Raw genomic sequence first — 17219 nt, 5'->3', positions numbered from 1 at the left:
CGCAAGATAGACAGCTCACAATGTGCTTTGAGGCAGCAGCCAAGAAAGGTGTAGTCCGCGTCTGTGTACACCTGTGTGCACACCTGTGTGGATCAGCATGCTTGTATTCCAAAGGTTTCTCCATGTAACGATCTGCTGGGAGTGTGGGGAGCCATAGCGCCGTCCCCCAGGGCATGAAGCAGGTATGGAGGAGATCCAGGCCCCAGACATCCAGAGGCCCCAGAGTACGAGGACCCGAGGAGGACCACCAAAGGGGGGGAACCGTGCCACCCTCCTGGGAAGAGCTGAGTAGAGCCCCAAATGAGAGGTCACCCAGCAGCCACGGAGCAGAGGCCAGAGGGGGTTGCGGTGGCGTGCAACTCCCTTTTAAGAGGAAGACACATCTGGCAGAAGAGGCTCACACAACTCGCACGACGAGTTGAGCGTGAGGAGAGGGAAACGTGGCAAAAGACACAATGTGGAAGAGAGCCAGGGATTAATAATACTTAATGACTAATGCAAATGCTTGGTGTATAAACACACAGAAGATGAACTTCTAGTATATATTTATGGGATGTTACTCATGCATTAATTTGCAGTGTAGTTTATGGATGGAGCATTCTAAGCTAACCAGCATTAGCTGATAAGTTCGGCAATCCTGTTCAGATTAGGCTTACTTTTGCTCCAAACACCAACATGATGCCTTCAAAAGGCTAATGTTGAAGCTTCAATATGCATAGTCCAAAACATCAGTGTCATTGTCCAAACATCTGAGGGGGTCTTCTCATGTAGTGAATGCAAATCAAGTACTGTGATCTTTACCATACTGTGAAGGAAAATATTTTTGGCCTGCTCAATCCTTCCAATTCACCAGTCACTCACTAATAATAAAGTTGTAATAAAGCTGCAGGCTGTAAAACCAAAACAGTGATCTGTAAGACACTAACACACACACTTCTAAAGGTACAGGGAACTGCAGCCTCGTGATAAGTGGCTCCTGTAACTTTAAGTATAGAAATTTGACCCATTGTTCACATAAAAATAATTGAGTGTACTTTTAAGAGGCATCTGTCTGTACTAGTGTATTTTTTTAAATCTCTTTAAATTGCGTTGGATGTCATTAGCTATATCAAAATCAGCTTAAGGGTATAGGAGAGGATTATAAGAGAAGAACACATTTACACGTTTGAAATTAAGCAGTACTTGGAGACACTTCTGAAGTTATTGGGTCTGTTGTAATTATTAGAATTGTTCTCTTTTTTATGTAATGATGGTAAGTATACAAAAAAACGAACTGAAATAGCTTTAATCATTACTTGAATCTGATTTTAATAACTGCGACCCAATCAGCATGTTACTAGACGATTTCCAAGTGCTTCAGTTCTCGAGGCTTCTGTCCAATTCTGCTCGTTTTGACTGTAACCACCCTTGAGTGCTGAGAAGCAAATATGTTTCTGAGTCCTCCCTTTCTACATCAGCTCACTCCAGTTATCATATCTGAATCATGAAGTTGGCATCATTCAGAGCCTCCTGCTGTGATGGAGAAACTTCATCCCAAAAAAGCTCCCTGCGCTCTTCTCTTCTCATGAATTATGTCTAAATGAAATTACCTAATTATGTCTTGTAATCTCCCATATCCGATGCTATGAAAAGGGATTAGGTTGTCACTGGATGGATTTGCTTTTATGGTATAGTCTAGAAAAAATGTATTTAGATGATTTTCTTATATATTTATTTTTCAATATCTGACTAATTTAGATATATTCATTAATTTCTTGTAATTGCTTGATAGTTAAATACAGTGCCTGAAAAATTCCTTGGTCTTCATCCAAGCCTTTTGAATGGTATTCACCACTGCCTTTCCTGCTTCTTCAATCTTTCATTTTCTGTCCTTTTTGACAGTAGCTGCACTTAGTCTAATTCTCAGACTGAAATGCTGGCCCATAATGAGAGATTTCATTTGACTTTCAGTGTAGTGTAGAAGTGTAGAAAAAGCCACTCACACACCACCGGAGACATCCTCTTTCCTGAAATGGCCAACCCCTGGGTTGACTCTTCCCACTTTGCCTTTCAACCTGTTAAATATGGACCTATGTGATTAGCACACATAACAGTGACATGATCTGGCAAGTAAAACAGAAAAAACCCAGCCCTGGCGAAGGACATTACAGATAGAAACTGACTATTTCAAGTCAGTGAGCGGTCCTTTCTTAGAGCGAGGCAATCAACTTAAGGTCAAGATCCGCACACTTTTTTTGGCCTGCATTTTCAATGACCATGGTTCTCTGTTCATACTTGATTTTTTGCTGACCTATTGGTTTTTGGCAAGTGATTTCTTGCCTCCCTCGTTTCCCTTCTTTTCTTGCATCGGCTCCCTGTGTTCCTTAACTCATTACAGAGCAATCAGCCCCAGGCGTTGAAGTGTGTACCCAGAGGGAGCAATAACTGTAAATAAACACTACTGCAGGCTCTCCGATAACATGTTACCAAGATGATAACAGCCCTTCTTAGCAGGCCTATTGACCTTCTCCTTGCCTTAGGCTTGCAAAGGACTCCTCAGTTCCCAGTGCTTTTTATCTCAAAACCCTCCTCCACCACTAGAGCTATTACTAACGAAGAGGAAAAGAAGGAGGAGGCTACAATAAGAAAAGAAAGAAGAGAGAAAAGAGAAGAAGGAGAGTGCTTTGAGACACAAAACAAGATAGAACAACAAAGAGATGACCTGGGCAGTTATCCCTTTGCTATTGCTGCCACCCCCTCTGTCTGCCTTCAGTCTTTGTAGGGCTCAACATAATTAACTTGTTAAAAGATAGCATGAAATTGGAACGGACTTGCGTTTACTCACTGCACACCATATGGGAAAGATAAATACAGAGAAGGCAAGAGTGACATAGTGACGGTTAGACAGAGGGAACGTGACGTAAGGGAACCCAAGAAGGGCAGTGGCCATATTCTGATAAAAACATCATTCAACTAGCTAACTTGCTGTTTTAGCCTGAGAAACAGATGAAAGTTAAGATTTTGCTTCTTCATGGTTCACTTCCCAATACTAATGCAGAGAGTTTGACAGTAGCATGTCCAGAGCTGTGGGGCTGAAGCACTGTCTGGATGAGATTGATAATACAATTAAGCCAGTCTCAGTATGAATGCATCACTATGACCCATTACTACACCAACCGCTTCAGATGGAGCATATGAGTCTAGCTCTAGGCCCTTTTGGAAGGGAAAAAATACAATTATAAAAGGGTAGCTCGAAAATGTGTTCTCTTTAGAATGTGCAGGCAGGCCTGTACATCATCAGATATGTGTGGGCTGCCTGCATATCTCACTGCTGTCCTCGGGCCCAGCTTTCTTCATCTATATTGAAACGAGGAGTTCACTGGAGCATAGATGGACTCATAACAATATGATTTTTTTTTTTTCGCTTATTGTCCTTTCTTATTGTCTGCTCTTATCCTGGTGTTGTTGTATCTTCTGATTATATTCAAAATAATTTCCAATAATGTTTACAAAAACTGTTTACTTGCCTGTGTGGTTGTGCGTTTGTGTGTGTTGCTGTAGAAGACATCAAGCTCATCAGATCTTTTATCATTTAAAGTTAAATGACAATAATCCATGTGTTCAGTTCATTATTGTATTAAATAAAACACACTTAAGCCTGTAATTGTAGGCAAGCAGTACCTGAAGACTCAAAGTGGACACAACAGATAGTGAAATATAACTATTTATTGCAAGATGCAAATAGCATCCACTGGGGGGTTAAAGAATGGAAGATATGTAAGCCCAGTTTTTAAGTTAGTAGTAGGGGTTGAAGAGAGAAAGACACTTGCTGAACAGCTGAACCACGGGATACTTTTAGCGTTAATAAAATTAGCGTCATAAATATTTGTGAAGATGTGATTGAAGTGCAAACTTTCAGTTTTAATTCAAAGGGTTTAAAAACTATTTCTTTGTAACTATTTAGTCGTTTAAAATAGTCATTTTATACATAGTTCCTTATTTTCAGAAGTTTAAAGTTAATTGGACAAACTAACAAACTAACATAATATTAAGACTTGGAAAACTCATGGACATCATCAAACGCTGTGTTTCCTCTCTTAAGATGCTCTGTGAGGCTTGTGTTGCCGCCACATTCAATTGCTGCTTGTCTGTGGTTCTCTCTGCATTCAGTTGTGTCTTCAGTAACTGAAAAGCTGCTCTGTTGGATTGAGTTCAGTTTACTGACTCAGCCATTGAAGAATATTCTCAGTGTCCTTTTGCTCATTATCTATTTGCACATCATCAAGAAATACTAGTAACCCTGTTTCACTGGCAGCTATACATGCCATAACATTACCTCCTTCAGGTTGGTCAGATAAGGTGGCATGCTTTGGTGAGCTGTTCTTTTCCTTCTCCGTGCTTTTCTTGTTTTCGTCTGTTCAATTATTTTCTCCAAACCTCTACAGGCTGTTTTAGATATTTTCTGCTAAAGTTGGTAAATTTGGCCTTCCTGTTCTTCAGTGTATCCTGTACAGTAGTTTGCACCTTGCTGAAAATGTGATTGATTGATTGATTGTTGTTTGTTGGCTTTGGTTATTGTATGTCGACCTCTTAAAGATTGCTCTTGATCTGTCTAGATGTTCTAAAGGGTTTTTCTTAACAAAAGAATAAACAAAGAAAGAAACAAAGACTTCTGCAATCATCTGGTTCAATTGTCTTTAGTGGTCTTTCGGGCCTTTTGCTGAGCTGGCGAGTGAATTTCAGATGGCTTTTAGTTTTTCAGCCTAATGCTGGCCTCCTTCATTTGTACCAACATCTGTTTGGGCTAGGGCTGCTCAATTAATCGAATTTTAATCACGATTACGATCTGGGCTTTCAACGATCATAAAAAATGACTGAGCCGATTATTAGCCCTTCCCTCGTGCTTTACTCTCGCGCTGCTCCGTGTGGCAAATCGAGCGCACCTCTCTGCATTTCGAACACGTGTCACAACAAAGAGGACCCAAGGGAAGCTCGGAAAGCTAAGCAGAAGTTATTTGGAGAGGAGAGTGACTGCCGTTGGTTGAAAAGAGAGGTAAAAAAAACATTATGGGTTCGCGGAGTGAGACGTGGATCAAGTAGACATAGTGTGTAAACTTTGCTACAGTGTCGTAGCTGCACCACAGAGCAACACTGCAAAGTTCACTAAACATAGATGTTTACATTTTTCATTTATTTTTTATATTGCAAACATTTGCACTGTTATCAGTATTTGCACACTATTTTATATTATTTTTTGACAATCTTTAAAGCCATTATTCAATACATTGTTATTGTTAAATAAATATCATCAAATAATCGAGATCTCAATTTCAGTGAAAATAATCGTGATTATCATTTTTGCCATAATCGAGCAGCCCTAGTTTGGGCCACATTATTGAGACTTCCAGTGAAAAGCAACCAAATGCAAGTTCCACACTTGAAGTCAACTGCAGATACAAACAAAAAGATTATATTGGCTTAATTTGTCATGGAATACTAGGGCCTTACTTGACAATGAAAGGTCAGTCAATTGGCCTGTATTTGTATAGCGCTTTACTAGACCCTAAGGACCCCAAAGTGCTTTACACATTCAGTCATCCACCCATTCACACACTGGTAATGGTAAGCTACATTGTAGCTACAGCTGCCCTGGGGTGCACTGACAGAGGCGAGGCAGACACTGGCACCACCGGGCCCTCTGACCACCACCAGTAGGCAACGGGTGAAGTGTCTTGCCCAAGGGCACAACAACCGAGACTGTCGGAGCCGGGGCTCGAACCAGCAACCTTCCGATTGCAAGACAAACTGCCAACTCTTGAGCCACGATCGCCCATGTCCAATTATTACTGAGTGTCTGAAAAAAGACAATATGAATGAGTTTACAAACCATAGTAACTATTTCACAGAGATATTTATTTATTTATTAGATAAGTCACATTAAAAGAGGAAGTGAAGTTATTCATTGTCTTAGCACACAGGTGAACTCAGATGACGCAAATAAGGAAGGATGGTCTCCTCCTTGGGCACAATGCAAACTCAAAGCAACTCCTTGGGGTAAGGAGGACGTGATCTGGCTCTACTCTACCTTAGTCAAGGAGAATCTGAAATCAATGGGCAATTCAATGGAACTTCAAAAACCCAGTCTGTATAACACTGAGCTGTTCTGGCATTTAATCAAGAAATACCAATCCTCTATTGCCATAATGAATATCTCTCAAAATGCTACTATGACAGATTTGTAAATAAAAGAATTTGCTCTTTTTACCTTTAAGAAGAAAATAAAAAAGCAACAAAATGAGTTTGAAAATGAGTTTCATGAGTTGCCATAAACTTGACATGTGTATTTAGCTTTTAATCATGAACTGAATGCAATTATATCATCATACATCCCACGCACTTTGATTCTTGCAGCTAGGGTTATAATTTTAAATTCACATTTTCATTAGTTGTAGTATTATCATGTGTATGTGGTTTAATACCAAGATGGGACAAATGTAACTGAATGCAGCATCAAAAGAGAAAAAAGACAGCTATGATTCATATTTAAAATCTTCTGTGTATTGGAAAAGAAATAAGCTGCATTAAGTACAGACTGTAATGCTATGGGCACCAGCAGACAGTATGGCTGCAAGGCTAGTAGGCTGCACTAAGATAAATAAGTCACAGTTCTGTAGCAGTGATTTCTGGGTCTCCTATTTCAAACTGTACAAGTATTTTCTCGAGCTATAGTTATTTATAGCAAACACCAATTTGTCACTTGTGTGTATTCTCTTACTAGGGAAGGTCAAACAGCTGGCTACAAAGTGGTGGGACAGGAAGTATGACTTCCTGGACCACACTTTAGATAAGGTAATACTAACAACAGCATATTAACTGCCTGAATTAACCGTGATTTGTAGTATTAATATGTGGTTAGAAAACCTCTATTTACACACACTCTCTTAATCATGAGATGTATAAATCCACAGAATAATATGTATTTGTTAATCATGACCATGCACTTTCTAAATGACACTTTTTAAAACAATTTTAAACATTTTTGTTAATATTTTTAATCTTACATAACTGGCTTGTAGTTGTTCCATCCATCCATCTTCTTCCGCTTTATCCAGGGCCGGATCGTGGGGGCAGCAGCCTTGCCGAACCACCTCAGCTGGCTCCTTTCAATGTGGAGGAGCAGCGGCTCTACTCTGAGCCCCTCCCAGATGGCTAAACTTCTCACCCTATCTCTAAGGGAGAGGCCAGCCACCCGTTGGAGGAAGCTCATTTCCGCCGCTTGTATCCGCGATCTCGTTCTTTCGGTCACTACCCACAGCTTGTGGCCATAGGTGAGGGTAGGGACGTAGATCGACCGGTAAATTGAGAGCTTCGCTTTTACACTCAGCTCTCTCTTCACCACGACGGACCGGTGCAGCGTCCGCATCACTGCAGCTGCAGCACCAATCCGTCTGTCGATCTCCGGCTCCCTTCTCCCATCACTCGCGAACAAGACCCCGAGATACTTGAACTCCTCCACTTGGGGCAGGAACTCATCCCCGAACCGGAGTGGGCACTCCACCCTTTTCCGGCTGAGAACCATGGCCTCAGATTTGGAGGAGCTGATCCTCATTCCCGCTGCTTCACACTCTGCTGCGAAACGTTCCAGTGCGAGCTGGAAGCCATCACCCGATGAAGCCAACAGAACCACACCATCCGTGAAAAGCAGAGATGAGATTCTGAGGCCACCGAAGTGAAAGCCCTTCGCCACTTGGCTGCGCCTAGAAATCCTGTCCATAAAAATTATGAACATAATCGGTGACAAAGGGCAGCCCTGGCGGAGCCCATCATCCAGCAGGAATGAGTCCGACTTATTGCCGGCAATGCGAACCAAGCTCTTGCAACGGTTGTATAGGGATCGAATGACCCGTAGCAATGGCCCAGACACCCCATACTCCCATAGCACCTCCCACAGGACACCCCGAGGGACACGGTCGAATGCCTTCTCCAAGTCCACAAAACACATGTAGACTGGTTGGGCAAACTCCCAAGTATCCTTGAGAGAATAAAAAGCTGGTCCAGTGTTCTGCGACCAGGACGAAAACCGCATTGTTCCTAGACCCTTATGAGGAAAACATCAAGGGAACAGTTTACCCTGCCTGGGATAGGGTCACCGGGGCCCCGCCCTGGAGCTAGGCCCGGGGAGGGTGCCCAAGGGCAAGCGTCTGGTGGACGGGCCTTAGTCCATGGGGCCCGGCCGGGCACAGCCCAAAAAGGGAACATGGGCCAATCCTCCCGCAGGCCCACCACCCGCAGGAGGCGCCGTAGGGGTCGGGTGCATTGTGTGCCGGGCGGCGGCCAAGAGCGGAGGCCCTGGCGGACTGATCCCCGGCTACCAAGACTGGCAATTGTAGTTGTTATGATTCCTAATTTAGATATGGTAATTCCTTAATTTATGAAGTGTAAAAATGCTGTCATTAAACAAGTTATATGTGAGCTTATTAATGAAGAGAAAAGCATTTGTATATGTATGTATTAATTTAGAAGTAATACTTTAAAAATGATGAATTTGCTACACACTACTAGCTTACATATGCTTTATAATGTGTAGTTTTTATACTGTGTTATTGTGAAGTTTTAAGTTTTAATGTTGGCTTTTGACAAGTCCGGACTGTCTTTCTTTCTGCATTTAGACAATGATAAGATAACTGGCTGCTTGCTGTAGCCTCATATTTACTATATGGACAAATATGTTTAAAGATGCGTTAGTTATGCAAATGTTTATACTGCAAAAGCTTGAACTTGTCCATTAACTTAAAAAAATCCCAACAAAACAAAACAGAAACCATCCTTTTAAGGTTATACGATAGGCTGCAGTTTATTATACGTGTTAGTTAGTTAGATTGTGGAAACTTGGAGGTGACCTCTTTAATCTTGCCTGAAGATGAAGTGATAAGGCAGCAGGGGAGAAGGCATGCTTTGAGAAGTCATGAGGCAGGAGATTGATGTTGCCTCAGTGACGATTTGCCTTTAGACTGGAAGAAGAGAGAGACAGAGCAAAACCAGACGTTTTGCTGCAGGTCTTAACTGAGCCCCTTACACTGTGGCTGTCGCCGCTGCTGGCTGGAATCAATTCTATCTTTATCGGTCCCCCTCTTCTGTGTCCAGGAATCTTCCTCACACCACAGAGCAGCTGGGGGGAAAAGCTGATGTGTTTTCCAATAATGAAATGGAACTCAGTAAAAAATAAGTTTAAATAGGTGCCTGGCTGGTCTCCCTCAGCAGTTCAGACCTGTTGTAATCTATAGTCTGATTTTTAAACACAGTTGCTGCTGGACTATCTGAAGTTGTTCTATTATAAGAGAGTCTTTGTTTCTGATATATATATATATATATATATATATATATATATATATATATATATATATATATATATATATATATATATAGGGGTGCAACGATACACAAAATTCACGGTTCGGTTTTGGTTCGATACTTTGGTGTCATGGTTCGATATTTTTTCGATACAAAACAATGTTCATGCCTTTTTAATTTGTCATTTATTAAAATTATAAATATATATTTTAACTCAGTTTTTAAATTTAATGTTGCTGAAACAACAAAGGGATAAAATAATAAATCTATCTGATCGAGAAATCACTCATCTTTGGAAAAGAGAGTTTATTACAGAGAAATGGCTCTTTCCAAAATAAAAGCTCTACAATACGCTTCTTCTGGGCTATATTCTCAGCAGCATATTAAACATATCAGGTCCCCATAAGGAGAATCATGTGCTAACGGCTGTCTAAATGACTCGGGTAAAGTTTGTAGCTTGCGTGCTTGTTGTTTTTGTCTGCTTCCACTTGTCTTTGCACTAGGATGATGTCGGCGTAAATGTGCAGTCATATTCGCTGTGTTCCCACTAGTGCTGTCAGCGTTAATCTGAAATGACGTTAACGCCACAACATGGCAAATCTCCGTTAACGAGCTACCACGGATCGCCCCGTGTGTGGGGCTGGACGGCGTCAACACGTTAACGAGCTAACTGCGCTAACGCAGTAGTTCCCACCCATGTAATTGAGCATTGCGTAGCACATCCGACATACTGTTTTACTTTTGTCCATGACGGCTTACCTTCAGGGTCATACGTCACATGAAGACCAAAATAGTTCCAAACGCCAGATCTGAATGAGGGTGGGGGAGGTTCAATTTGCCATGTTGCAACGAGCTTAGCTTCTGTCTTGCTAGCTTGCGCTGCGCTCAGTGGATCTGCGCTCGACAGTGCAGCCTAGGCGGAGTAGTCGAACGCAGATCCACTGAGCTCTCAACACAGACAGCATCGTCAGAAGAAAAGTTGATAAAATAAATTAAAAATTTTGTATTGTTCGATACATATGCGTACCGAACCGAAAGCACTGTATCGAACGGTTCAATATCGATACGAGTATCGTTGCACCCCTAATACATATATATATATATATATATATATATTTATATGTGTGTGTGTGTATATATACACATACATATATATATATGTGTGTGTGTGTGTGTGTGTGTGTGTGTGTAATTCACGTAGCTAAACTAACATATAGGACATGGCAGTCCTTACATCTGCTAAGGAGGATACACTGTAACTACACAGTCTATTTCATTTTGAAACAACTGCTTATTACTATTCTAATGGCTGGCTGTGTGAGTGAGTTCCACCTCAGGCCTGAGGCGGGCAGGCCTGCTGCTGCTGTATGATGATCCATCTGCATGGCAGAAACCATCCATCCAGTGGATAGCTACAGGCTGCAGGCCGGCCCATTGTGTGGGCTGAGCACTGTGACTGCTCCCTCTTGTACCTCTGTAATGGGATTACATTAGCCAGGTTCTTCTGCTCCCTCTCCAGCTCCCTCTTTTTCTCTCTCTCTCACACACACACACACACACACACACACACACACACACACACACACTCTGTGAGCCCATGTGTGAATGACTGACTGTCCACTTGGCCAAGTCATGCTTGCACCCTGTTTACTTGCCTATGGCCCTGTGTAATGATGCAGGTTTCATACCCATTTCACTGATACTTTTGTTTGCAACATATAGTGTCTGGTCATTTACACCCTTGCTGAAAAATATGTCAGATTTTTCTGTTTTTCTTATTTATTTTTCCTGTTTGTGTGAGACTTTGAGAGACACAGAAGGCGAAGAGAATCGGGGGGAAAACATACAAGTATAGAGAAAGACGGAGGGTTTTGTTCAGGGTTTTCCTCAAGGAGAAACTGTCATGTGTAAAATCTTGTTGAGAACCAGCAATTGTGTTTTGTTGGGCTGCACCAGCAGGGCTAAGCTGTTCATTGAAAACCAATTTGTTAATGTCTAAACGCTGCGCTAGTTTTCCCTCAAGGACGAAGATTGATATTCAACATAACCTGCCAAGACACCAATGAAAAAGAATATAGAAAGAGATGATACTCAAGAGGAATTATGCAAGAGATCTCAAGGACTAGAAATTGTTTCATTTTTTTCACCCTTCTCATCTTCTCGCAGTCTGGAGTTCATTAGCTTCTCTTACACTTAAACAATCTGTCTGCTTCATAAAGAAGCTAAAATAATTTTTTGACAAATCTGGTGTACTTGCAATCTCTTTAGAACATCATACGTGATCTGCATAACCTATTTTAGATTTATCTGGTTTATCTTTAATGCTTTCCGTGGGCATTTCAGAAAAATCAGCTAGCCGTTAATGCTGGTTAAATACAAAATGATATAGGATTGATTAAAAGGGTCAGGCTACCAGCCTACCAAAGCGTTTGAATCTGGAGGTAGCCACCATAAAATTAAAACGGGGATCAATGGCGTGTCATATCCCTACTGCTCTGCGAGCTGAACATGTAATTCTAAACTCCATGCTGCAGCCATCTCTCATGTCAGGCCTTCGAGCATTAGGCTCAATAACCCAGCCGCCCAGGGCTACTGTTGCTAACTATGATACTGTATTCATAAACCACGATTAGTTTAGTATCTGTTTCCTGTGCAGAAGTTTAGCTATTGCATAGTGTGTTTGGGTTTTGATGGCTTTCATCAACTAGAAATGTTAATACTTATTGTTAGCAAACTAATACACGGGGAAAAATCCTGATAAACCTGTGCAAATGGTGTGCTACAAATCTATATATAGATATATAGATATATTATAGCCTGGTTTGTAATAAACAATGTCTTAGATAAAGAAAGAACATATATATTTATATATATAGTCATGTTCTTTCTTTATCTAAGACAATGTTTATTTTGAGCCAGACTATAATCCACCTACTATAATCCACTTTATTTTCAGTGCAATGTTTTGTAAAAAATTGTCCATAATAAGGAATTATAGTGGAGCCTCTGAATCCTGAGAAAGCAAATGAAATTGTGGTCATGGTCATTAAGCCACCTATTTAAATTTTAAACGCTTTAAAGGAAAAATCTCGGCATCATTTTTAGTTTAGTTCCAATTAACTGTTCGGTTAAGTAATGTTGGTAGTAAGTAATGATCTAATCACAACAGAGAGAAAAAAAATCAACCTATTGATCCCTCATATAATGGTTTAAAAGCACTTACTAAGTATAAAATCTTAAAAGAGTAATGATCCCAAATAAATAATTAAAATGCCCTCAGAGAATGGTTGGGTTTTCAATATTGAATAACATTATTAAGAGTCTGATAGAAGGGATGACCTTTGGAGGCCATTATTAACTTGTTCTAATAGGCTGTATTTGGCAGCATTGCCTCTATGAATAGCTGTGATGTTGGTATGACAGACGATCGATTTAATGTCACATTTGTTTGGAGATGGCGCTGCTTTGCTGTCTATCTAATGTGTCTATGTTAGTGATTTCTACCTGCAGCCAGCCCTGGTTTAACCCTCAGCTTGTAATAGCTTAATGTGAGAAACCTAGTGCATGCTTGCCTACCCCCCAAAGAGCTGTGCTTTTCATGTGATGAGTTAAGGGTTTTGTTTTGTTTTTTTCGAAATATCTCATTCCATATTGCTACAGGTCACTGTTGTCACGAACACGTGATAAATGTGCTAGGATGTACAATAAACTTTTTCCCCTTTGGACAAATACTTTAAAAAAGTCTACTCTGGAAATTCTTTTTTGAAAAAAAGACTAATGGAAAATATTTTCCCTCAAACAATATGTTGACAATAATTTGGGGATCACAAGAAAAGGTCATCTTAGAAACACTTGTGATAGTATTTCTATAATCTTTCCTCCTAAACTGGCTGAACAGAGCTGGCGCGTGTAGTTCTCTTTATACATGCACAGCTAAATACACACCTTCTGACTTTCTTTGCAATCCTTCTTTTTGCACCTGTAAGTTGGACATGATAAAGGTCATGAATCGACACTCTTTGCCTCTCTTTTCCGCAGACTGCACGTCTACATTTATTATTGTCTCTCTTGTCTTACTTTCTTGGGATTTATGCTCTATGAATTCGACTCAGCGCATTTCAGTTGAATAAGCAGATGAAGTACAAGACTTATATACTGTGTCATAGCTTTTCCCAGACACTCCCTAATCAGACTAGTGGTCTACAAAGACAGATTTTCGTTCCTGCACTGGTGTGTTGGAATGAGATGCCACTCACCATTAGTGGAAGCTGTTATTGGACGCCAGGCTTTAAATGTAAATACGAATCAGTCATCAGCTTATTGTTTCACAATAACACCAGGCGGTTTGCTTCTTACTGCTTGTGCATTTCCATTATGTGCTGTATGAATTGAAATAAAACTTTACATTTATAGCTGTGACATGAGCGAATGTTTTGCTTGTGCTCAATTTTGCTATTGCAGGAATGCTGCATTCACTTTCACTTCCCTTTCTTCACTGATTCTTTTTGCCTCACATCTTGTGTCATCAGACATAACTTAAAAATACTTGCCTCGTTGACTATAGGTCATGAGAGCCAATGAGGCTGAACATAAAGGCCTACAACAAAGACCTAGTGTAATGAGACGCACCATAAATGGAGAACAGAATCAAATGAATTGTATCCCAAAAAGTCACTTTTTCCCCATCACGAAACAAAGTTTCATAGGAAGTATTAATGTTTATTTGTTAGTGCACCTGGTGATTTTCTGCAGTCCTATAGAACTTAATGATGGCACGTCTGTGTATAGTTTCAGTGGAGCAGAGCAAAGTGGGTGTGTGGTCTCTGTATGCATGTGTGTGTGTGTCACAAGCTGACTGGTGGATTAGCTGTCCAATGGCAGAAGGAGAGGGATCTGCTTTGACAGTGTGGTAGTTAGCCCATCTGTCTATAATCTGCTGTGTCAGTGTGTGCGTGCTGCTGCTTTGGTACTACCTGCCACCAGGTGGTCAGCAGTACCCCAACGCCCTGAAATAAAGCTGCGAGGGAGGTGGAGCCTAGTGGTCGGCACACGTTCCCAACAAACTTGATCAGCTGTTGCTCGTATGCTGCACTACATTCTAATACTTAAAATCACAGAGATGATTGGTCGCATTTATTGAGTTAAGAATAAACTGTTATATAGTCATTATTATTATTGAGAAGACTAACAGACTTTTAGCTCTTTTTTTAGCTTTTACACTGGCAGCCAATAATTTGTGCATAAGGGTTTCCAATTAATGTGTGCAGATATGAATTAGAATAGAAACATAAGGCCTATATTTAGAAAGCCTGTCTTATAATCAGCTACTACCCACCCAGCTTAAAGACAGCTGTGAGAATTGGAATATGGAACGTATTTCCCAGTGGATTAATTATATTTCACTGATCATCTGGATGTATTTTATTCTTATTATTTTTGCTGTGAATAGTATATCGTGTGTCAAATATGGATTGCTTGAACACCCTGTGGTCTTTCTGTTTCTCATACCTATGGCAGTAAATGTCTGAGAGTAATTCTACTTGAGCATTAAGTTGGTTTGAGATACTTTTAAATGCAGAAAAATACGGAGCGTAGTCCCGCCTGCTGCTTCGTCAGGCAGAGTGCATTCCAGTGATATTTACTATTATTCAGCAGGAGAGAGAGAAGTAAGTAACATTCAGAATTAAACTTAACCAGATGAACAAGCAGTTGATTTCATAATTCATCTGTACTCTAACATTAACTCATAGTTACGTCATAGTATAGCTGCTGTTAATACCCTATTGGAAGTATTGGGTCTCTGATGCTGAGAGGGTTTTGTTAAGACCATAGACTAACTTGTGATTAGAGCAGGGTGATATGACCAAAGATATTTATCACGATATACATTTGAAAATTTGCGATAACGGACGATATAATTGACCCTAGACAAAATACTTTACAACTCTACAACTTTGTTAGTGCAAAAAAACCCATCAATGTATTTTCACGTAAACAAGCAGCTGTTTTTTATGTGCTTTAAAGTTATATAAAAATGTAACAGTGCAAATGCAAATTCCTTGCTGACAGTTTAACCGAAAGGCATTTCCAGTGGAAATTGGCCGACATATCCTCAGCATAACCATGTATAATATCCACAAAACTTAAAAAGAGGTTATACACACACAAGTACGTATCACTCAGCGAGGCTCCTGCCCACGATAGCCGTAATGCTCCGACAATCCATCAAGCGGTGCGGCTTCGTAGCTTAGGAAAGTCGTACTAACACATTTGACAGATTGCTGAGCGCCGTGTACATAAAATCATTTTGAGGTCAGTAAACACAACCAGAATTCATACATAAGGCACACGGGATTATAAGGGGCTCTGTCGATTTTCAGAAAAAAGGATTGATTTTAAGTTTGTTGTATTTTCCAAAAAACATGCATGCTCTACCAAAAATAGTGCTTTGTTGTGTATCTGACGGACAAAAGCTAAACCAGTTCCACACCACTGAAGTTGCAGCATTTTTACAAACCAGTTCTGGTTCATCTGTTTCATTCAACAATCCGCTTTCGCCCTTCTCATTCTCCGCCATGCTTTTTCCGCCATGTGCGTATGAAAACAAAGGCACTGCGCATGCACGTTTTACCCATATTCTATTGCAATATTTCATTTTCTTATTGTTGCCCAACATTATACCGGTATTACCGTGAACGGTATGATATAGCCCAGCCCAACTTTTGATTGTCAATTTCAGTGCATCAGTTTTGGAAAAATTGTTGCCGAGTTGTTTATGATACAGAGCCAGCTGTTTTCTCAGCACAAGAAGAGCCTACGACACTCCTTCCTTCCACAATTGATCACTTCTTTGATCCAGATGCTGTGCATGTTTCAAGCAGCTCTACACTGAGAAAAGATTTCACTCACTCTGCTATTGTACAATAGCAGAAAAAATAGAACGTCAATATATGATGGTCAGTGTTGCTATTGTGCGGGGCTGCCATAAATTCACTGAGGAATAGGAAACCTTGACTTGGTCACATAAAATACATATTTGGGTGGCTGTTAATAAAACAGGTTGGCCTGTGTGTCTGCATGACATTTAATGTGAACACGTGTCTTTAAAAGCACGTCTTAGATTTAAAAGGAGCTGTTCTACAGCATTATCTTGTCTTGGGATTGCCTGCCTGTCTTTCTGTAAAGTTTTGTGTATATCGACTGAGAGGATTTAGCAATACTGAAGAAGCGGATCACTGATCAGTTCTACAACATGCCAATCTAAGTTGTTTTTTTCTTCCCCTCAGGGAACCTGGGTCGTGTTGACTACATCAGTGAGTTTGAATTTGATCTCTTCATCCGGCCTGATACCTGCAACCCCAGATTCAGAGTGTGGTTTAACTTCACTGTGGAGAACGTCCGAGAGACACAGGTTAGCATGCTTTGGCCTTTTAGTGTGTTTGCTGGCTGTCTCTGTATGCACCCACGTCTTCACTTATTAATTAATTTAGAATAGACAATACTATCTAACTTATCCCTTTCACGCATAGTGGTCATTATAGTGGACAGCTATTCAAAGGCTGTTTTGTTGTATTTGTGTCAGTGTTGATGGTATACTTGCACATAAACCACTACATTGGACACTGATGTGCCACTCCATACTGTCAAAACGTTTGTTGTCCACCTAAGTAGACATGTAAAAAACTTTTAAAAAGAAAGTTCAAAAATCTTTTTTTATGCCTAAAGATGAATAAATATATGAGGTAAAAAATCCTGATTGAGGTTGTCATAAATCATGCATGAAAGGGTTAATGTAGATTTTATTTAGGTGTATACTCACAACTATAAACTTACAGCAATATTTGCATCACTATCAACTTCTCTTCTTACTTTAATATTACATATATCTT

At 40.4% G+C, this 17219-nt stretch overlaps 1 protein-coding gene across 3 annotated transcripts in view; it reads left to right on the top strand.

The window, feature by feature from the left end:
- agbl4 (AGBL carboxypeptidase 4) overlaps positions 1-17219 on the top strand; it is a 370527-nt gene that overhangs the window by 15659 nt on the left and 337649 nt on the right. For all 3 annotated transcript variants that reach the window (XM_085151358.1, XM_085151353.1, XM_085151357.1), the window contains exon 3: positions 16617-16741. In XM_085151358.1, coding sequence (XP_085007484.1) covers positions 16617-16741 — 125 coding nt within the window. The remainder of the gene's footprint in view (positions 1-16616; positions 16742-17219) is intronic.

The sequence above is a fragment of the Neolamprologus multifasciatus genome, chromosome 23, assembly GCF_963576455.1.
Source record: "Neolamprologus multifasciatus chromosome 23, fNeoMul1.2, whole genome shotgun sequence".
Taxonomy (NCBI): domain Eukaryota; kingdom Metazoa; phylum Chordata; class Actinopteri; order Cichliformes; family Cichlidae; genus Neolamprologus; species Neolamprologus multifasciatus.
Note: the sequence above shows the minus strand (reverse complement) of the source record. Positions and strands in the feature narration are given on the sequence as shown.